The 21,899-nt window shown below is 46.8% G+C and overlaps 1 protein-coding gene and 1 pseudogene across 4 annotated transcripts; both read left to right on the top strand.

The window, feature by feature from the left end:
* The first annotated feature begins 162 nt into the window (after positions 1-162).
* Positions 163-21,562, top strand: LOC119526722 (threonine--tRNA ligase, mitochondrial). 4 transcript variants are annotated; one of them, XM_037826089.1, is made up of 26 exons: positions 163-330; positions 631-827; positions 1,137-1,260; positions 2,131-2,255; positions 3,911-4,028; positions 4,144-4,208; positions 4,481-4,559; positions 8,819-8,965; positions 9,161-9,259; positions 9,568-9,785; positions 10,269-10,431; positions 10,658-10,795; positions 10,980-11,057; positions 12,782-12,882; positions 13,088-13,189; positions 13,367-13,439; positions 14,049-14,163; positions 17,365-17,427; positions 17,507-17,608; positions 17,767-17,844; positions 17,943-17,999; positions 18,713-19,035; positions 19,282-19,656; positions 20,177-20,397; positions 20,561-20,648; positions 21,084-21,562. In XM_037826089.1, exons 1-26 carry the CDS (start codon positions 265-267, stop codon positions 21,312-21,314), a joined length of 3,546 nt encoding a protein of 1,181 aa, XP_037682017.1. In that variant the 5' UTR covers positions 163-264; the 3' UTR covers positions 21,315-21,562. The 4 variants fall into 4 exon arrangements, with proteins under 4 accessions (XP_037682017.1, XP_037682018.1, XP_037682019.1 ...); XM_037826090.1 differs by lacking the exons at positions 18,713-19,035; positions 19,282-19,656; positions 20,177-20,397; positions 20,561-20,648; positions 21,084-21,562 and having other exon boundaries at positions 17,943-18,674; XM_037826091.1 differs by lacking the exons at positions 17,365-17,427; positions 17,507-17,608; positions 17,767-17,844; ... (4 more) ...; positions 20,561-20,648; positions 21,084-21,562 and adding an exon at positions 15,100-15,477.
* LOC119526723 lies at positions 4,566-8,811 on the top strand (annotated as a pseudogene).
* Positions 21,563-21,899: the final 337 nt, after the last annotated feature.

The raw sequence follows: 21,899 nt of genomic DNA, 5'->3' as shown, positions 1-21,899 counted from the left end.
CTTATGCTACTTGGGGGGTTTCAGCTGAAACTCCGCAGGCCAGCGTGTGTAACAGCTTGGGTCTTCCGGGAATCCGGAACCCCGCGCACCGCTGCTCGTGTTGTGTAGGGTGTACCTCTTCAAAGTTCCTGGAGGTGGTGTCAGACGAGATTGGCAGTTGCAATTACCAATAGGCGGAGATATTATTGGGCCAGAAGCCAATGAGGAATCTGGTGAAGGAGAAGCGGCGATGATCTGGAAATGTAAGCAAGGTTCTGAAGCAGCATGCGGCTGTATCGGAAGTGGCTCCGGCTCCGGTTCCTGGAGCTACAATCCTGCGGGCTGCGCACGGTGCGTGAGGTACCCAAAAAGTTCGGAACCACTTGACCCAGCCCAGCCGAAACCCAGGGTGTAGTCTCGCAACCCAGCCTGACGTCGCTTCTGATCCTTAGGGTACCTGGGTGCGCCATCTGCCTTCTAGAGTCACTGATGGGAGAGTGCAGAACCCCTTAGGACCTCAGGCTTTCGTCTTGTATCCCCTAGTGCCCTTAAAATTAGGGCATTAGGACCAAGGCCATGTAAATATCCTTATTTCTTACCATTCCGGGTCTCAAAAAGGAATGTTATCTCCTAACGTATCTTTCTTTCCAGGCAGCTGTGCCGACCCCTCCACGCTGGTTGGCAGAGCGGCTTAGCCTTTTTGAGGAGCTCTGGGCTACTCAGGAAAAGAGGTCAGCAAGCACGGCACAGAATGAATGCCGGACTATTAAGATATCACTTCCTGGAGACCAGAAAGTGGATGCTGTAGCATGGAACACAACCCCTTATCAAATAGCACGGAGGATCAGGTAGCAGGCTCATCTCCTACTGCCCAGGATCATCCCCCTGCCTCTTTACTTCCTCTGGACCTAGATAGGGAAAGAAAACTCGGTCTCCTGGTTTTTCTTCCATCCCCAGCAAGATAGCCTGTCCTGAGGATTTGTTTTATTTGCAGTAGTTTCAGGGTCTTTGCTCATTCTGTTATCCATTAGGGAAATAAATGATAGGTTCTACTGCTATCGTTTTCCTTTTGCAAGCTTGGAGTTGTTGCACAATTAGTCCCTGTCTCCCGCTGTAACCCTGTCTTTTTTCCTCATTCCCAATCCCAATCCCTGAAGTTCAACACTGGCAGATACTGCAGTGGCTGCTCAAGTGAATGGAGACCCTTATGATCTGGATCGGCCCTTGGAGACAGACTCTGACCTCAGATTTCTGACATTTGATTCCCCAGAGGGGAAAGCAGTAAGTGTCTTCCTTGTCAGGAATACAGTACTACTAAACTAAGATGTATACAAGCAGGGGATCTTAGTATCTATTTCCTTTCCTTAGTTTCACCATTTGCAGTTGGGAGAGAGCTCTGCCACAGACTGTGCTTGTCTTAACTATTCCTGGCCAAGTAGAAATTTATGACAGAAGGTTTAAATTAGACAGCCTGGGTCTGTTAAGCAGACATCATTTGCGCTTGTGAAGGCGGAAGGTAATCAGTTGAGAAACAGAAGTACACCAGTTCAGCTCTTGAGCACTCACATTGTAAGTGTATATTTAATCCTATCATGGCTTCCTCAACTGAGCACACAACCTTATCATCCCCACTTTCCTCATCACGAAAGCTCGGGTAATGCAGACTTTGTCTCTTAGGATCCAGATGACTTGAAGATCACATGTCATGTATGTATATAGGTGACCAATTCCCTGGGAGTGGATGCATCACACTGGGATAGGGGAGAAAAAAAAAAGAATAAAAGAAGAATCAGAGTCCTCAAGGGTAGTTTACTCTGAAGACACAAAAGGAGATGTTATAGGAGCAGCAAAAGAAGACTGGCCGGCCTTCTGTCTCTATGCTCCAGGACCAGGAAGCTCTGAGGACTAAGGGGTGGAGCTGGGAGTTACTTTCTTCTGTGCACTGAAAGAAGGGATACTGGTCTTTGGCTTTCTTTTCCATTCTTTAATTTTTTTCTTTTTTACTGTTTAATGGTCACCCCCAAGGTCTAGGTTCTTCGTTTTGTAGTTTTATCTCTAGTACTAGAGGCATACTAATTTTCCCACCAGCTTCTCTGAGGTGAGGTTCGAGAGAAGGCTGTGAACTCATGAACTCCTTTCCTTTGAAACCAGGTGTTCTGGCACTCCAGCACCCATGTCTTGGGGGCAGCAGCTGAACAACTCCTAGGTGCTATTCTGTGTCGAGGTCCAAGTACAGAGTTTGGCTTCTACCATGATTTCTTCTTGGGAAGGGAACGGTGAGTAGTGCAAGGAAGGAAGAGAATGGTTCCAGAGTGGTTTCTGAGGCCCTTTTCTTTGTCCTTGGGCGGATTCACTTTGGAGGAGAAAGCTGGGAGATGGCTCAAGCATCTCATAGTACCCTTCCCAGAACCAGGAACATAACTGGATTTGATGTGGTTTTCCCCAGGCTTGTGGGAAGGTGCCCTGTGACCTTCCTTCCTGCCCCTGACTGTCACTTTCTTGTGAGGGGCATATTGAATTAGGAGTGGAGCTCTGTAGCCTAGACCACCTGAATTTCAATCCCTATTCCACCACCTACTACTCTTTGTGTGATTTTATGCAAGGTACTATCTGTAAAAATAATATTACCTTCCTGTGTTTGTTTCCTGGGGTTGCCATAACAAACTTGGCTGCTTATAACAAAAGAAATTAATTCTCTCACAGTTCTGGAGGCCAGAAGTCCATAATCAAGGGGTCAGCAGAGGAGGCAGTCTCCCTTTCTATCTCTTTTAAGGATGCTCATCATTTGACTTAGGGACCACCCTAGTCCAGGATGATCTCATCTTGAAATCTTCCGTAGGTAAATCCGCAAAGGCCCTTGCTCTGAGTAAGGTCACACATTCTGAGGTTCTGGACTGACATATTTTGGGGGAGCCACAATTCAACCCACTATACTTCTTGTGAAAAATCAGATTAGTTAAAAGTCATATATAGTGTTTGGCACATAGTAGAAATTCAGTCAATGTCTGTCTTTAATGTCATCTTTATTGTTGTAATTCTTCTCCGAATCTCCACTATACCATCAGTAGTACCTTCTCTGTTAGTTCATTTCCCTTGCCTTCTGTCTAACCCTGTTTAAAACTTATCTTCTCTATCCTTTATGAATTCTTCAAAATTCATTTCATTCTCTTGTTACTGTTGCTCTAATTTTGTCCCAGATTGCCCACACTCAACTTTTTTTCCTTTAAACTTTTTATTTTGAAATGATTTCTGACTTTACAGTTTATATTATTGCAAAACTAATACAAACACCATTCAGAGAACTCCAACATATCTCCCCCTCCTCCCAGATATCCAGATCCTCCATTTTAACATTTTGCCACATCGGCCATGTCATTCTATCTATGTATCTATCTATCAGTCCATCATCTATTTATTAAGTTTTCTGAATGTTTGAGAGCAGGTTGCACACATCTTACTGCCTGAAAACATACTATTTCCATGTATATTTACTAAGAGCAAAAACACTCACTTATATAATTTTACCTTAAGTGTAGTTATCAAGTTCAAGAAACTTAACATTGATAATAAAGCCTATATTCTATATTCTAATTTATTCATATGTCCCAGTGATGTCCTTTTGAGCCTTTTCTCCTCCATTCTTAGATCCGTACTGCATTTAAATGTCATTGTCTCTTTAGTTGCACTTTCTTATTTTTGGTTGTGGAAACATACAACATAAATCTCTGCATTCAGCTTTTAATTTTATGCACAGAGCTTTCGCTCCAACTGTACGATCTATACCTGATTTTCTATTTTCTCTGAGTTTGTTTTTCTTTGCCAGTAATTCTGAATGTTCCTGGAGAACAGGAATTCACCCCCCAGGCCACAGGTGTGTAACCCAGGTGTTGTTTCTTATAGGTTGCAAACCAACTAACTCTTCTCTTTCCAGGACAGTCCGGAGCTCAGAGCTGCCCATTTTGGAGCAGCTTTGTCAGGAACTTGCAGCTGCTGCTCAACCCTTTCGGCGGCTAGAGGCTTCCCGGGATGAACTTCGACAACTATTCAAGGTGTGGTGGAGACGTACAGTTTTAGGAGGAGATCCAGAGGCATGAGGGAAGCATTGACTCTCTCCTCCCAGGGAATAAAGACTTGTCTTCATTCATCCCTTCTGCCTTCTCCCAGGATAACCCCTTTAAACTTCGCCTGATCGAGGAGAAAGTGACAGGTCCAACAGCAACAGTATATGGGTGAGAGTTGTCAAGATGGAGGAAACAGGGAGAGGTGGGAAAGCACCAAAGAAAGCCAAAAATGGCATTAGAGAAAGAGGATAGAAAGTAATCTGTGTTGCTCCCGAGAAAGAAATGGAAACAGAAGTTGATTTTTATCTCTCATTGCTCTATGTAGAGCAGCTCCTCTTCACCTCTTTCTGTTAGCTAAAGGCCATGAGAGGGAGAAAAAGAAGACTAGAAACTCAAAAAAAAATTTTGGAAGCCACTAACTGGGCCATTCTTTCTCCCAGGTGTGGCACATTGGTTGATCTTTGCCGTGGTCCCCACCTTCGACATACTGGACAGATTGGAGGACTAAAGCTGCTAACGGTCAGTTGTGAGGGCAGGGTTTTGCTGAGACTCCTGCTTTCGCTGGAGTGAGCCGGTGAATGAGGAGATGATGCTTTCTCTCAGATCCTTTACTACTCCGATAGTTAAGGGGGAACTCTAAAAGGAAAAAGATATTTGGTCCCTGACTTCTAGAAATTCCCAGTCTGATATCCTGCCAGGACCAATTCAGATTGCCAATAGTCAGACGTTAGTGCTAAGGGATATGGAGAGAGAGGGCCTGAGCACACTGCACAGGGTCATTTGGGAAAGGCTTCTGTGGAGAGAGAGAGGTGGTCCAGAAGGATGGATAAAAACCATTTGACAGGCACAGAGAAAATTCCCTAAGTCCAGGACATGCCTTTAATGAAAATATTTTTCTTAGACTGGGTGAGTTATCGGTTGGGATGAGATCAGGGAATGAGGGCAGAGGCAGATATATAGGGCAGAAAGCCCAGATTAAGAACCTAACATATGCATTTAGTCCTTGCTCTGCCACTAATGAGGTATGTGGCCTTTGATAAATCTACCCATTTTCCCCATCTGTAAAATAGAGCTATTAATTCCTGTCCTACCAGGAAATCCATACCATAGAGATGATGAAAACCACTAACACTTGAGAAAGTGTTTGAGGAAAAGTTAAAAATGCTATGAAATGTAGGCTTTTTCTTATCACTTATGGTTAAAGGAGTCTAAAAGAACAAGCAGAGGCATTTGAATTGCATGTGACCAGGAGTAGAATTTGATGTGGGAGGTTGAGTTTTCTAGCAGCTGTATGGGAAACTGATAAGGGGGTGAACTGACTGACATTTGACCAAAGCTTAGGGTTATTCTCCTAAGCAGCTATTGATTAGAAGAGGAAGGAATTCAGTACAGGGATATGGATAGGGCAGTGGTAGTGAGAATGGTGGGGAGAGGGAAGAGTGGCAAGTTATGTCCCTGGGCTTCCGTCCCCGACAGGGTCCTAAAAGGGCCCACTGACAGCCTGGGCGTTGTGGAAATTACTCCAGGTTTAAGTGACACCACTCTAGATGAAGGGTTAATAGAGGACTTGAGTGTAGAAGACAAAGCCATGGAGCAACTGGCAGAAGGATTGCTTTCTCACTATTTGCCAGATATGCAGAAACCAAAACAAGCCCTCCAGGAACTCACACAAAACCAAGCTGTATTATTAAATACACTGGAACAAGAGATTTCAAAATTTTAAAGAATGTCATTTTATGTTGGATATTAATGCTTTGTTCACTGAAGCTAAACACTATCATACCAAGTTGGTGAATATAAGAAAACAAATGCTGATGCTTCATGAAAAGACATCAAAGTTTTAAAAAAACTTAAATAAGAGAGAGAGCCCACTTAAACTGCAGCAGAAGAGGCAGAAAGAAGAGTTGGAAAGGGAGCAGCAATGAGAAAAGGAAATTGAAAGAGAAAAGCAGTTAACTGCCAAACCAGCTAAAAGGACGTGAAAAGTTGACTGGTCTGTGTGTGTGTTTCCTTTCCCAACCCCATATTTTTTGGATTTAAGATGACCGAAGTATAGACCAATGTTAAGGTAGTGCCTGATACCATTGTGTTAGGGTTTGAAATCCATTTCTTTGCATTGCTGGGTCTCTATGCCTTCATTTTAGCCACTCAACAAGCTTTTTTTCTAAGTAGCAGACATAATGTTACTTGGTTTTGATATTTATATGTATTTTTTTTTCAACTTTTGTTTTACTTAATTTTAAATTTCATTATTTTGGCCTTGAATCGTTTATAAATTGGAAAGTGGTTTGATTGTTATAATAGTCTATACGCTACATAGTTTAAAATTAGTATAAAACTTTTAGCTTTTTAATAGGTGTAAATTTTAGAAGTTCCAGTTTCTTATTTCAAGAGTTGACTTGCCTTTCTGATAATATAACACTGGTTTTTGGTAATTGCCTTTTCATTGCTTGGTTAAGAAGAAATGCCGACTGTTGAATCACGTTTGCCACTGGATAGAGGTGGTATGAGCCTTTGTATAGAATGTGAAGGAAAAGTGGGTGCACATGAAATAGCGTCTTATAGGAAGGATAAGTGAGCAAGATGCCCTTATCTGCTTCCTGGAGTCTGAAACCACAATTCACCTTTCTTGTTGTTATTTAGTTCTTACGTAGCTTCTGGGTTCAAAGTAGATTACATGTATCACTAAGGTTTGCCTGGGCTTGTGGAGCTATCACATACTCATATATACTTAAATATTTATAATACTTAGTAACAGTCATGACACAATGAGATAAGGTGATAAACCCAGCTTTCTGACCTGAAGGCCTATTTGCTAGTTCTGTTGCTGTGTGGCCTTACATGTGATTTCCTTCTCTGTGCTTTTTAAAAATTCCTAAAGTGGAATGGTCTATACCAACTACCTACTTTATAGATAATGACAGGAAATGGTAGAAAATTAGTAAATAGTTTCTTCACAAAAGAAGGCAGCATGATACCTTTAGTATTTTCTAGAATTTTTTACCCCAGTATTGTATGTAGCAACCTATTATGTGAGGGAAATACTATGACATTTCATTATTTAAAATTCAAAGCACATTATTCTCTGTTTTAGTATTATTTAATATTCAACTGGTCTTCAGTCTCTATTACCTAGGGAACATACAGGATTTACAAAGGTATAAGATTAGAATACATATCTTTTATAATCCACATTACATTTTTGGTAAGCTGGAATCACTACCTGTCACATATCAGGTTAATAATTGAGAAAGCAATAGATTTAAGTTAAATGCTAAAAAACGTGGTCTGTTTAAAGGTTTATGGTTTGTTTGAAAGAGCCTTTCCCTTCTTTAATGAATGAAAATGGTCTCACAATCCACATGACTTTGATCTTTTATTTAAGAATATAAATATATTTACTTAAAAACGCTAAGTGTTGCCCTCTAACACTTGATAAAACTGCCCATTGCAGGATTCATTAAGGCTTATAGGAAATGTCACCTAAATTGCTGAATGTACTCATTTTTAACCTGATAAAGTCTGTGCATGGTTTCTCAGGGTGGTTTGTGGACCAGCTGCAATAATTGTTTAAAATGCTGGTTCCTGGACATCATGCTACATCTACTAAATCAAATTTGTTTTTTATTTGTTTGTTTGCTTGTTTAAAGTTTCCTGAAGTGATACTGAAGTGCTCTAAAGGTTGAGAGCCACTGGTCTAGGTCAGAGGATTCCTTGCTAGGCTGCATATCTTTATCAGTTGGGGAACTTTTAAAAAAAAACACAGATACTCGGGGACACTGTTACTCAGTAGTTATGAGTTGGAGCTTGTAATCTGTATTTTAAAAAAGAGCTCCCCAGATAATTAGGATGCAAGGAACCATTGGTCTAGACTATCTAGTGATTTTTATTTATAAGCACTGAAATAATTTTAAAACTTCTAGCAATTCTTCAGATTAATATTATGAAATAAGAATTGAGACTGAACTCTAGCAAGAAAGAAATAGATACAGAATTCTGGTTAAATAAATGAACTTTTGTTCATTTAAACATACATATATGTTAAAGCATCTATTTTAAAGTCAATTATAGATCAGAATACTGTTATCTTGGTAGTTAAACTTTAAAATATTAGCTGTATTTCATTAACATAGAAACTTTACTGACGAAATCTGAATGGGAACCCTTACAATTAGTCTTCTGTATTTTTGCATTAAATAGTGAATTGGTGCTTGAGAGATTTTTGGTTTGGGGTTGAAAAAAATTGCCTTTGTTTTGAAACTATATGACAAATTCACTGAAATGAAATGGGGAGAATTCATTTTCATTTACTTGGGAGTAGTAATCAAGTAAATATGAAGACGTAAAGTATAACGTAGATTGTGTCTGCAAGTTGAGTTTTTGGGTAGATACAGTTTACAGGTATGCCAGTTGTATACCCTCATATATTAGTCTGTTTTTGAACTTGTATAATGAGGACTACTTTTTTTACATTCAATAAAAAAACAAAGGCCTCTGAAAAAAAAATATGGCAGGTTAAGGTTAGCTTGATCAGGTCATGAGGAATCAAGAGTCAGACCAAGGCTGTAAACATGGCAAGGGGAGCATCTAGAGGATGGAGGTCTCCATCCTGCTGGTGGTGATGGTGAGAAAAGTAGTGGGAGAGTAATGAGGTGGAAGCTTTGTTGAGTGACTGAAGTGTGATGCTTTTACAGAGTATCATGTGAAAGTTGAAAGGAACATTGGGAAAGATTTCAGTCCTCCCCATCTTCCCCTTGATTCTCTATGTCTTCCCACAGAACTCGTCATCCTTATGGAGGTCTTCAGGGGCTCCAGAAACAGTGCAGCGAGTATCAGGGATTTCCTTCCCCACCGTGGAGGGACTGAGGGCCTGGGAAGAATGGCGGGAGGAAGCAGAGTTGCGGGACCACCGGCGCATTGGGAAGGTATGAAGATTAGGAAAATAAGGAGAGATGATAATAAGGTCTGGAGAGAGAAAAAGGAAACTGATCATGATGAATTTGGGAGCCGATTCAGTATCAAACAGACAGAGCACCTCTGTCACTTGTTTCGTCTGGATTCCAGAGTTCCCTCTCCCCAGCCTTCTCCCTTGAACTGACCATTGCTATTCCTGACCCCAGGAACAGGAGCTCTTCTTCTTCCATGAACTGAGCCCTGGCAGCTGCTTCTTCCTGCCCCGAGGGACAAGGGTGTACAATGCACTTGTTGCTTTTATCAGGGTAAGGGGGACCCAAGCCCTGGGGAAAGAAGACCAGGGGGAACTAAGAGCCCAGAGGAAGCCAAAGTTCTAGAGTTAAAAGAGGGGGATAAGAAGTATGAATATAGCCAATGTAAAGTGCTGGTGACTTTCAGTGAGATATTAGAAATGTGTGGTCTGCAGTGGGGGAGCATAGAATGGGAACATGGTACATGATAGGTTGTGTCTGTGATCCACATGGCCTGAGGACCCCAGGAGAGAATCAGACAGCTGCCACCTTGCCTCCTCTTCCTAATCACTGACCTTCCATGTTTGTATGCTCTTCTCCAGGCCGAGTATGCCCGCCGTGGTTTCTCAGAAGTCAAAACGCCCACACTGTTTTCTACGAAACTCTGGGAACAGTCAGGACACTGGGAACATTATAGGGAAGACATGTTTGCCCTGCAGCCCTCAGGCTCTAACAGACCTACTGACTCCCAGAGTGACTACACTACCAACCATCCCACTAACACACTCGCCCTCAAGCCCATGAACTGCCCTGCACATTGGTAAGCTGGAAGCCAGGAGGCCTGGGTCCTCCCAGAGCTGAGGCTAGATACCATGCTGCTGAATATTAAGTAATAGAAAGATCCTGGGAAAGAGTATTAAGACACCTGATTTGAGTCTTGAATCTGTTCCCTAGCTAGCCATGTAAAGTTGGGAAAATCATTGAATCTCTAGATCTCAAGTCTCCTTATTAGTGAAATCAGGGATATGGATTTTCTCTCTAAGATCTTTTTTCAGCTCAGTGCCTGTGACAGAACAGGGGCACAGTAAATGATGACTGTAGCTGTGACTGAGAAATTCACTTTTGAACTAGGCAGGGCCCAGACTATGATGATTAAGATTGACAGAACTCAGTGGGAGGGCATGCCAAGGCTGAAGTGGGCATTAACTGATGGTGCAGAGACGCATGCAAGAAGATTGGGCAGAGAAGTCTTTGGGGACTAGGTCTCCCTGTGGCCCTAACCCCTCCCCCACTCCATCCTCAGCCTGATGTTTGCCCACCGGCCCAGATCCTGGCGAGAGCTGCCCCTACGACTGGCAGACTTCGGGGTCCTGCACCGGGCCGAAGCCTCTGGTGGTCTGATGGGATTGACCCGGCTGCGAGGCTTCCAGCAGGATGATGCTCACATCTTCTGTACCCTGGATCAGGTGGCCCTTCCCCACCTCCACCAAAGCATTTTTAAACCACCTTCCATTCTTCCTTTGATCCTCCAACATCCCTGACCTAGAGTTGCCCTTTTTACATACTGCAGTTCAGCACCCGGGTATCCTCTTGCTACCTTTCTATGCTTTTACCCTCTGTTTTCCCCAAATTACCATCACCCCAGATCTTCAGCTGGGTCACAGCTCACCCACCCTTATTTCCTGCCCTCAGCTGGAAGCAGAGATCCGAGGCTGTCTTGATTTCCTCCACTCTGTCTATGCTGTCCTTGGCTTCTCCTTTCACCTGGCACTGTCTACCCGGCCATCTGGCTTCCTAGGAGAGCCTTGCCTTTGGGACCAGGCTGAGCAGGTGAGCAGGAGGTAGGGAAACAGAAGCAGATAAACCAATCTCCAGTGAAAGGGGAGGGGAGACAGGAAGCAGGATTCTCAGACAAAAGTATATGCTGAGGGGGTCATTTGTTGGCGACTGGAGGGATATGTTGCTCATAATGTCTAAGATGACATGTTCCTGTCTTGTCTCATTCCCACTATAGATCCTTCAACAAGCCCTGGAAGAATTTGGAGAATCTTGGGACCTCAAACCTGGAGATGGTGCCTTCTATGGGCCTAAGGTAAGCTGGGGATTCTTAGAGTTTTTTAATTCATTTTTCATTTTGTTCTATTGAATACTAAGTGGGTACAAAGGAATATTTTTTAATTTATAAAGAATATAAAGAAGAGTCTGGTGAGGGCTGCAGGAAGGTAAATAGTCCATTTCAGCATGGCAGAATCAGTGCTGAGGTGCTAAGAGAGTGCCTTAGCAAGGGGGGTCAGGAAAGGCTTCCTGCAGGAATCTCTTTCCAGTCTGAAAGGTGAGCACTTGGTGACCAAGTAAAGAGTTATTCCGGGAGGGAACAGTGTAGGCAGAGGCTGGGGGGTGAAAACTCACATGGCAAGTAGGAAGAAGTGAACTCGGGGGTGAGGAGTAGGGAGTTGGGGTGGTGGAGAAATGAAAAATGTCTGCTGGATTTAGTAAAAAGGCTGTTAGGTTGGAAAGGCCCGTTTTTGATAAAGTGAAGTAGAGGGATATGGGGTGGAGCCAGACAGGAGTGAGTGAATGAGCAAAAATGAGAATTTTGGCTTTGATTAAGGCAAAGCAGGATAGCTGAAGGGGCCTGAGTAGTCAAAAGAGATTTTTATGAAGGGAGAGACTTGCAAATGTTTAAATGCTATGAGGAGAGGGAGCCTGTTTGGGTGGGAAGGAAGTTGAAGTTGTAGGAGAAGGGTTATAGTAAAGGGAAGTTCCTGGGGAGGCTTGAGGGGTTGGATCAAGAGCCTTCCACTTAGGGACCACCTTTGGCATTTTGTTAGGGCATGAGGAAGGGCAGGGGGTGGATGCAAGGAAGTGTACAGGTGGGATGATGGGACGTTGAGGCATTTTACCGTCTCATGAAATCAATTATCTGAATTTTCATGAGCCAAGAGACAGGATCATTTCCTGAGATGAGAGCGGAAGGAGGAGAGTTGCCTACTGAGGGGGGTGGAAAATATGAAGAGAGAGGAGAAAGCTTGAAAATCTCTGAGGACAGTAAGGCAAAAAGCTGATTAGGGTAGCCAAAGGATTGCTGGCAGCAGCGAGGGTCCAGTTGAGGTTGGAAACAGTGATTTCCATAGTGGTATCAACCTCTTGTTTTTGTGGTATGTGACAAGTTGACCAGCAATTGCATTGACCACAATGTTGCTCAATGTTGAGCAATTCTGTTGGAGGGTCAAGCTGGTGGGAGACTAGGGTGGCCCTAGGATGGGGTTTTTGCCAGGTGGGTGTGACAGAAAAACAGCGGTACAAGGGAAAGGGAGAGTGGTTACAGCTGCATAAAATAGAAACAAAGGTGGGAGGGGCCTGTGGATGGGAAGGAAAAAGAGGAGTTGAGGAACCTATAGGTCAAGGAACAAGGAATAGGAATAATTGTCAGACCTGGAATGCTAAGAGGCGGTAACAGTCTGATGAGTTGTTGCAGAGGTGCAGCCATTCTAGGCACTGACGGGATGAAGGATGTAGCTATGGTATGGCTGGGGGTAAAGGTCACTGAGAAGAGGAGCTCCAGGAATTGAGAGGACAGGGTGTGGATGGGCATTCTGATGAAAGTTTATATCCCCTAAAATATTATAGGACTTAAGTGGAGAGTCATTGCCCAAGCCCCCAGTGAGTGAAGTAGAGGAGTAGAGTGTGATAGAGGTGTGCAACATGACTCAAAACAATGTGATACATGGATAGGTTGAAGGGATGGGGTAAGGGACAGCTAGTGGAAGATACTGGTTCTGGTTTCTCTCATGCCCTTCCATCTGTCTCCTCCAGATTGATGTGCACCTCCACGATGCCCTGGGTCGGCCCCATCAGTGTGGGACAATCCAGCTTGACTTTCAACTGCCCCTGAGATTTGGCCTCCAGTACAGGGGGTACTGAACCTTGCCCCATCCCTTTCTTCCTTGGTAGCCCATGGAATAGGTGTAGAGCAACGTCCTCCTCTGCTTTTGACCCTAAAACATAAACCAAATTTCTGCCATGGCTGAGGATTTCTTGAAAACTGGGAGTTGATTTTGGGTATGCTATTTGTGATGCCTCCTCCATTCCACCCCCACCCCACCCCCCTTTTCCCGCAAGGCCGACAGGGGCCCTGGAGCGTCCAGTCCTCATTCACCGAGCAGTGCTAGGTTCCGTGGAAAGGATGTTGGGAGTGCTGGCAGAAAGCTGTGGAGGAAAATGGTGAGACCTCTGACCCTGGATTTCTGTTCTGGCCTTTAAACCAGATGGTTCATGCCCCACATCCTATCTCTCTTCATACCCCAGCTTCTGTTTTCTTCTCAAATCTACTCTCTTCCACCACACTTTTCGCCATAGCCCAAATGAATAATTTGCCCTCTTCTGTTCTCTCCCAACCAGGCCACTGTGGCTGTCCCCACTCCAGGTGGTGGTCATCCCTGTGGGGACTGAGCAAGAGGAATATGCCAGAGAGGTAAGGGGTTGAGAGTAAGAGGAGGGGCAGAATCAGGACTAACAGGGAGTCCAGTGCCCAGAATGGGCTGGAAGAGGTGACATGGGACAGTAGAAAGGGCACAGCAGTTGGAGACACAAGACTGGGCTTGAATGGTAGTTATCTGATATGCTGGACATCCTACATCTCAAAAATGGGAATGAGCCCTGCCTTGTGGAGATGTTTGAAAATCAAACAATGACAGATATTGAAAGCTGCCAGCAGAGCAAGTGGCACAAAAGTGGGCTTGGTAAATGTTGGTTTTGTTTTTCCTTTCTGGAGAGAATTGAGGGGTGTGTACAGTACTAGAATTGATCAGCTGATTGGGTAGAGTGGTGGGTAGAAGCAAGCAAAATCCAGGGAGGTTCATCCCCACCCAAGGAGGCAGACAAAAAAAGTTGCAGGGGTTGGGGTGAAGAAGAGGCCTCAGTGAGGAGATAAAATGAGGAGAGACTGTTGGTGGGAAAAGGTGAGCATTGAGGCAGGGGAAGGAAGAACAGATGGGGGGACTTAGGGAAGATTGTCATCAGACTGTTCTGGCTCCTTGACCTTCCATTAAATTATGCATGTATCACCAAACCCGTGCTCCAGGCACAGCGGAGCCTGCAGGCTGCAGGACTAGTTGGAGACCTGGATGCTGACTCTGGACTGACCCTCAGCCGGAGAATTCGCCGGGCCCAGCTTGCCCACTACAATTTTCAGTTTGGTAAGTGAATAGGTCGGCCCAGGATCTCAGAGCCCTAAGCTGTCCTCCCTCCGTCTGCAATCTTTCCTTCTATTAAGTTTGGTGATCTGCCTATTTGGGTTAATTGGTCCCAGCTCATTAGCTGAGCTGGGACCAGAAGGAGGCAGGATTCAGAACACCTGACTCATTCGGGCACCAGGTTCCTTTACCACCTGACAACCACCTTGACCCTCAGAACAGTTTTCCTCTTAGTCACCCCCACCCTAGCTCTTAGTTTGTTTAGCTAATTAACCAAGGGATCATTAGAGAGAAAGGGATAGGAAGGGTTAATAAGGTGTTAATTAATTAGCTTTGTTTATCCTAGACCTGGATGGAGTCAGCCCTAAGGGATGAAGAGAAAAACCTTAGGGAGAAAAGTCTAGCCCTACCTTGCTCCTGTTTTTTTTAATTTTCCAGGGCTCAGAGATCTCTCTTGAAGACAAAGAACAGAAACTCCTCAGCCAGTTTACCTGATTCTCCAGTTTTTGCACACCCTACTTGCCCTGCTAGCACTTAGAGTAGGCCATCCCATAATCCAATGGTTGTCTTGCACATGTTCCACCAGTGCCATCTTCCTCTTCCTCCTCTTTCCCCCTCCTCCCCACCCCCAGTCATCCCTATACACTGTGCTTCTCTCTGTCTTATTGTTGATCTGTTTGTCTTTCTTTGGCTGACCCTAGTATCTCTGACCCCTGGGCTCCTGACAGGAAGTGATAAGGCATGTAAGGGAATGGCTGGGATATTTCCTTATCTCTTCAGGATGAGCAGGGAACTGGAGTGAGGGACAGCTAAATACATCTTTCTTTGGACCCTATCTGGGCCCTGCTCCCAAGCTTCCTACAGATTTAGGCCTTTTAAATTTCTGTATAGCAAAAGGAAATTTGCCGTGAGATTCTCAAACCGCCCTTCTTCTTGCAGTGGTTGGCCAGAAAGAGCAAAGTAAGAGAACAGTGAACATTAGGACTCGAGATAATCGTCGAATTGGGGAGCGGGACTTAACTGAGGCCGTGGGGCGGCTGCTGGAGCTAAAAGACAGCAGGGTCCCAAATGCTGAAGAAATTTTCTGAGCCTGTGTACATAGATGAGGCAGAGACCTCCAGCCTCCCTTACACAGAGGACCCCAATCCAAATGACAGAGTCTGAAGAACCCCCAGAACCTCAGAACTCATCTGGAGGCATGTATCTGCTCTCTCCTGAAAAGAGACTTGGTTTGGGGATCCTGCAGAGGGAGGGAAGCTGTAGCTGTTTGGATGTGAGAAGAATGTAACTAAAAATAATAAACTTGAAGCTACTGGGTATGTGTCTTCATCTCTGACTCCTGAGAGGGCAGTTTAAAGGGAGTTGGGCTTTGTCTCCCTCTATTTTATCCCAGGGGATTAGGGAAATTCAAAAGAGACAGCCCAAGCCTCTCAGTCGTGGGGGAGCTCACTGGGATAACTGTCCCAATCCCCAGTGTAAACTCCTGCCATGTTTCCTCAACTCTGATTCCATAGATTGTTGAATCCCTTCTCCACAGAATACAGCATACAGAGAAATTAAGGCCCCAAATAAGGTCTTAAACATTCTGCTCCATGATTCACAGCATCAGTTTCTCTTGGGGTCAGAAGAATGTGCCCTTCTCATCACCCCCATTCTTCTCAATCTTCTGAGAAGGCTTCAGGGTGAGTTTGGGAGGAGCTGCTGCCAGAGGAGGAGCAACTGGGACTGAGTCATGGCAGGAAGCTGAGACGGGCGGGAGACATGACCAGCCAGCCATATAAAAGAAAGGAACAGGCCCTGAAGTTCACAACAGCAGTAACAGCAACCGGAGAAGCAGGCTCCCAGCAGCCCAGCCCTTCAAATCCAGATTTACCTGAGAACCCACCTCCCAGGTGGCCATCGGCCAGTGCTTACCCCAGGATGGGGACGGTGTCCAGAGCAGCCTTGGTCTTGGCCTATTTGGCTGTTGCTTCTGCAGCCTCAGAGGGAGGTGAGCTTGGGTGGGAGGTTGGGGTCCTGGCTGGTGTTTGGGTCCAGGCATCCTAGACAGCTCATCACCAGCAAGGTGATTCTCCACTCGGCCTCCCTTTTCTGAACAGACCCATGGTGGGTCTGGGGCAATGGAACCCTTAACCAGGGAGTGGGGAACAGGGACTTGGAAGCAGCCAGGAGTTCCTGGAGATTGCTGACAAGAAACACAAAATTTGAGTCACCTGAGCGACTCCTGACAGACTGGGTAGATTCACAGAATAAGGAACCTCTGCTTGAGGAGGGCATATGTGGGGGACCTATGTAGAGGGAGGGGAAAGGGGCTCCCAAGGCTGTTCAAAATCGGTTTGCTGACTGACTCCCTGCCTGGTTAAAGGAGGAGTTAAGGGGATGTCCAACAGCAGGGTGCCAGGTGGGCTGCCAGACACCCTCTACCACACATTCTTTTTCTGCTTTGGTGCCTAAGCCCAGCAGGGAACTCCTGAGGGAAATTGTTGCGAGAATGTCAGTAGAGCTGGTCTATATCTCTTTGTAAGATATATGTCTTTGTAAGACTCTCATTGTCCCTCCCAAGTTTCTAGTATTTTGTGTCTGCAGATGAGCTACAAATAATTCCTTGCCCTGTGGCTGTGGGTGTGATTTGTTTCAGTCCCCCAGGTCCTAATCTGAGGCTGGGTGGGAGCTGAGACTAGCTGTAGGGGAGGCACTTAAGCTTCTGGATGGGCTCCTTTTCAAAAGGTGTAAAGATGCTTAAAGGACCTGGAGTAGGAGGGTGGGTGGAGGAGTTGGGCAGGTGAAACTCCAAATAGCTCAGGGTTGAGGATGTTTCCTTCTGAAAGCTAGAGAATCTTCACAGCAGAGAGGCAATGGAGAGAAAAGCCCAGAAGCCCTGAGGGAGAGACCCTGACAGAGGAGATTAGGGCCACCCCTCCCCAGCCCCATATGTCACATTCCCTTCAGGCTAAGCTTGGGAGACCCAAGGCTTTGAGCCAGGTGGAAGTGGGGACTACCAGAGTATCACAGGCTTTCTCAGAATCCAATAATCGCATCTGGGTGTGTTTGGGAGGTGAATTAGGGAACATGGGGCAGGAACAATACCAAGGGGCTTCTAGTGCCTTGATCACCCTTCCCTACAGGCTTGATGTCCCCATCCCTGGCTCAGGGCCAGGGCAGGGCCCCTCAAAACCACCCCTGATTCCTTCCTCCTCCCTCCAGGCCCCCAGGCTCCAGGGCAGAGGGAATTGAAGTCAGAGGATCTCACCCAGTACCTTCAAGAAGGTAAGGGTTTGGGGAACAGCATGGGATTGGCGACCAGGAGGAAACTGTGGGCTCAGACTATCTCCCCTCTTGCCTCTAGTTGGCTATGCAGCACCCCCTTCCCCACCCTTGACCCGAGCTCTCCCCATGGATCACCCTGATACCCCTCAACCTGGCCCTCACTTTGAGGGTCAGAGTGAAGGTAAGTCCCCAACATAAGCCCTTCTCGGTTACCTCTCCAAGTTTCTAACCTGGTTTACTTCCTGTTCTTCAGATGGGGAGGAGGGAAGAAGCCCCTGCCCCCTTTCCTCACCTGGCTAGGTGAGGGGGTGGACTGCTCACCCACTCCTCCTTCCGTAGTGCAGCCCCTTCACTTCCAGGAAGCCATCCCCATCCAGGAGCAACTGCCCCCTCCCCAACTCCCTGTTGACAAAAACGGTGAGTGCTTGCCCATCTCCTTGCTTCCACCCCCACTATGGGTCCTTCTGACCCCAGTCTGACTCTTGCTCCTTCCTCTGTCCCCCACCCCCATGAAGCCAACCCCTCCCAGGAAGAGCTGCCCCCTCCCCAACTCCCTGTTGAACAGAAAGAAGGTAAGTGACCACCTCTCCTCTTTACCCACCCACCTGCTCCATGACCTTACGAACATGGGCTTTGGCGGCAGACGAAATGGTGGCCTCTGCTACTTACTACGTGTGTAACCTTGGGTAAAGTTACCTCTCCAAGCCTTACTTTCTTTATCTGTTAAATTGGGGGAATAATACCTATTTTATAAATTTATGAGATTAAATTACAATAAAGTAGAATGTATTTTCACTTGCTTCTCTATTGAGTTCCTCCGTTTGAATGGAAACTAGTCAGGCATCCATCCCAACACAGCGTAGGGGTAGGCTGTACCTTTGCTTACCCGTCTCTTCCTACCCCAGTAGACCCACCTTTCTCACATCAGGAGATGATCTTCCAATCTAAGCAGAGAGAGGGTGAGTGACAGCTTTGGACTGTCCATTCCCCTGCTTTAGAACTCAGGACCCTGGGGAGAGGGGCAAGAAGCCTGAGCCTCAGGGTACAGCCCAGAGAGAGGGGCCTGATTTGAGGGGTAGGGGTTGGGGGTGATGAGAGTGACACCTTCCCTGCTTCAGTTCTCTTTTCCTTTCAGTCAGTCATTCTTAAAAAGCCACAAATCAATTTCTTCCTCTTTTCCCTAACTCTTTCTCCTCAACCCCAAGTTCTTTCAAACTTCCCAATTCATCAGGTCGTTATCCATTCCTCCACATGTTCCCCCTTACCGCTGTTTTCCCCATTCCAGAAAATCCAGCCCCCTTCACAGGCGAGAAGCACCCAGAGCCCGAGTCTTGGAATCCAGCCCAACACTGCCAAAAGGGCCGACCCCATAGGAGCTGGGGCTACCGGCTGGATGGCTTCCCCCCAGGGCGGCCTTCTCCAGACAATCTGAACCAGATCTGCCTCCCTAACCGTCAACACGTGGTGTACGGCCCCTGGAACCTGCCCCAAACTGGCCATTCCCACCTCAGTCGCCAGGGTGAGACCCTCAATTTGCTGGAGACTGGTTATTCCCGCTGCTGCCGCTGCCGCAGCCACATAAACCGCCTGGACTGTGCAAAACTCGTGGTAAGCGTTGGGCTTTTGATCCTGGGGGATGTCCTTTGACCTCCAGACAAATGTGATTTCAGAGGCCTAGGCTTGGGTGTGGAGGAACTGTAAGTCCCATCCTTGGGCTCCCTAGTGTGCCAGGAGTGTGGAAGGGAGCCTCTGCTTCTTTCTTGTCTACCTGCCCAGGGTCCTTTCCTAGAACCTGGGAGGAAGACAGGAATGTGGACAATGGGCTGTTGGGCTGACCCACCCCTCTTGCTCTAGTGGGAGGATGCAATGACCCGGTTTTGTGAGGCCGAATTCTCGGTCAAGACCCGAGCCCACTGGTGCTGCAAACGGCAGGGGGAGGCTCGATTCTCCTGCTTCCAGAAGGAAGCTCCCCAGCCACATTACCAGCTCCAGGCCTGCCCCAGCCACCAGCCTGGTATTTCCTCGGGCCCCGAGCTGCCTTTTCCCCCTGGAATGCCCACACTGGACAATGTCAAGAACATCTGCCACCTGAGACGCTTCCGCTCTGTGCCACGCAACCTCCCAGCTACGGACCCCATCCAAAGGCAACTGCAAGCTCTGACCCAGCTGGAGGTGGAGTTCCAGCACTGCTGCCACCAAGGGCACAACCACACTTGTACATGGAAGGCCGTAAGTGGGCTTCCCAGCACCCCAAGATCCTGTCTGCCTGCCCGCCCATCTCCGACTACTGATCTCACCGGTCCATCCATCCATGTACCTCCCTGCTGTGAGCATGTACACCCATTTGTCTGCTTGTGACTGTCCGTCCATCCATTGTGTTCATCATCTGAGTCTGTTCATCTTGAGCCTTCATCCTACACTGCTGGCCTCATCCACCCAAGACCCCACACATGCACCTGTCAACCATCCATCCAGTTCTGGCCTCACCTGACCCCCTCCATCTAGCATGCCAGCTCGTCTCCTCCTGTGGCCAACTCCAAACTGCATCCCTCCCTCCACCTTGCCACCTTCCCAACCCCACATGTCCATAGTTGCCTGTTTGCCCTTTAGTTATTTGCCCTCCCCTCTCAACATCTGGGGCTGGGAGCCCCTCATCTCATAGCCTGGCACACTAAAGAAAATGGAAGCAGAGAGGAGAGAAGGGGCCAAGTGTCCAGACTTCTGACTTCTCTCTCTCTCTGGCCCACAGTGGGAGGATGTCCTTGATAGCTACTGTGACCAGGAGCAGTCCATAAAGACCCACCATCATGGGTGTTGCCACTACCCCCCTAGCCCTGCCCGTGATGAGTGCTTTGCCAGTCAGGCTCCCTTCCCCAACTATGACCGGGACATCTTGACCCTGGACCTCAGCCGAGTCACCCCTAACCTCATGGGCCATCTCTGTGGAAATGGAAGATTTCTCACCAAGCAGTGAGTCTTGCCCAGTTTTTCCCCAACCCTCTTCCCTTATCTCTTTTATGGGATACCTTCTAGGGCACCCCTGGGAAAAGCAAAATCATTGGTCTCCCAGTACCATTTTGATGCCTGGGAATGCCCAAAGTCCCTGACCTTTGCCCCTTTCCCACCAACATAGCAAACAGATTTACGGGCTGATCCAGAACATGACTGCCCGCTGCTGTGAACTGCCATTTCCAGAGCAGGCCTGCTGTGCTGAGGAGGAGGTAAGTGTCTGGGGAGGGAAGATCATAGGAATGCAGGGGAGGGGAGGGAAAGCGCAAGAATTGCAGGAGGCCCCTTCTCCTTAGTACCTCAAACCAGCCCACAGAAATGATGAGGACTGGTAGGGGACATCTTCCTTCTTGGTTCCAGAAATCTTCATTCCTTCCCTGCCCTGCTCCCCACTCCCAAGTTTCCTGTGCCTTCTCTGGGCCTCAAGCTTCTGGCATTTCCAATTGTGCACATCTGTCAGTCACAAGGAAGCCAGTTAGTTGTTCAAGGAGGCAGATTTGTACCCTCTCTGAGCCCCACGAAGGGTTCCAGGGAGAAAGGAGTAGAAGCTGAGGAAAGGAAGAGACTTCGGCACCCAAGTATTCATGGCTGACCTCTGTCCACCACTTCCCCCATGGTCTCTGCTTTATTCTGCTTTTCCTGCCTAGAAATCAGCCTTCATCGATGACCTGTGTGGTCCCCGACGTAACTTCTGGCGAGACCCTGCCCTTTGCTGTAGCCTGAGTTCTGGGGATGAACAGACCAACTGCTTTAACACCAATTATTTGAGGAACATGGCTCTAGTGGCTGGAGACACAGGGGATCCCAAGGGCAAGGGGGAGCAGGGCCCAACTCAGGGAACAAATATCAGCTCCACCCCAGAATCCAAGGAAGAATGAGTCATCCCAGAGCCTTGGAGGATCATTTGGAGAGAACCCAACCTTCCTTGAACACTCATTATAGTAAACACCTCTTGGATTTGGTGTCCTCTTTGTCTGTAACACTGCACACACAAACACACCCTCCTAAACTACTTGGATTTTCTTCAGTGACTGGCCCCTGAGGCCCATTGCCCTGCCCCCATGGATAGAGCGGAAGATGTTTCATAGGCTGTGTGATGGCACCATAACTAAACAACTTAACTTCACTAGTTGTCATCTTGAATTTATTCAGATATTTCAAAAGGACTGTCACTTTGTTGGCTATCAGGATTCAGAGGTCAAAGAGATGGTTCATGTCTTTCGTGAGCCCACAAAAATGCCACAGCCCAGCCAGACATGTTTTTAATCTTGTCTTTTGAGCCGTCTAGCCCAGTTGCTGAGCCTCTGTGCTGCACTGTACTAGACCCTGGGGATACACATCTGAAAAGCACTCAGTCCCTGCCCTCAAGTTGCTCACAGTCCATGAAGCAAGCAGAGTGATAAGTGTTGAGGTACAGGGTGGCCAGAGTGCCGGTTTGTTCAGAGCACCCGAGTAACCCAGCC

This window comes from Choloepus didactylus, chromosome 2 (assembly GCF_015220235.1).
Source record: "Choloepus didactylus isolate mChoDid1 chromosome 2, mChoDid1.pri, whole genome shotgun sequence".
NCBI classification, from domain to species: Eukaryota; Metazoa; Chordata; class Mammalia; order Pilosa; family Megalonychidae; genus Choloepus; species Choloepus didactylus.
The sequence above is the reverse complement of the archived record's forward strand: the minus strand, read 5'-3'. Positions and strand labels throughout refer to the sequence as shown.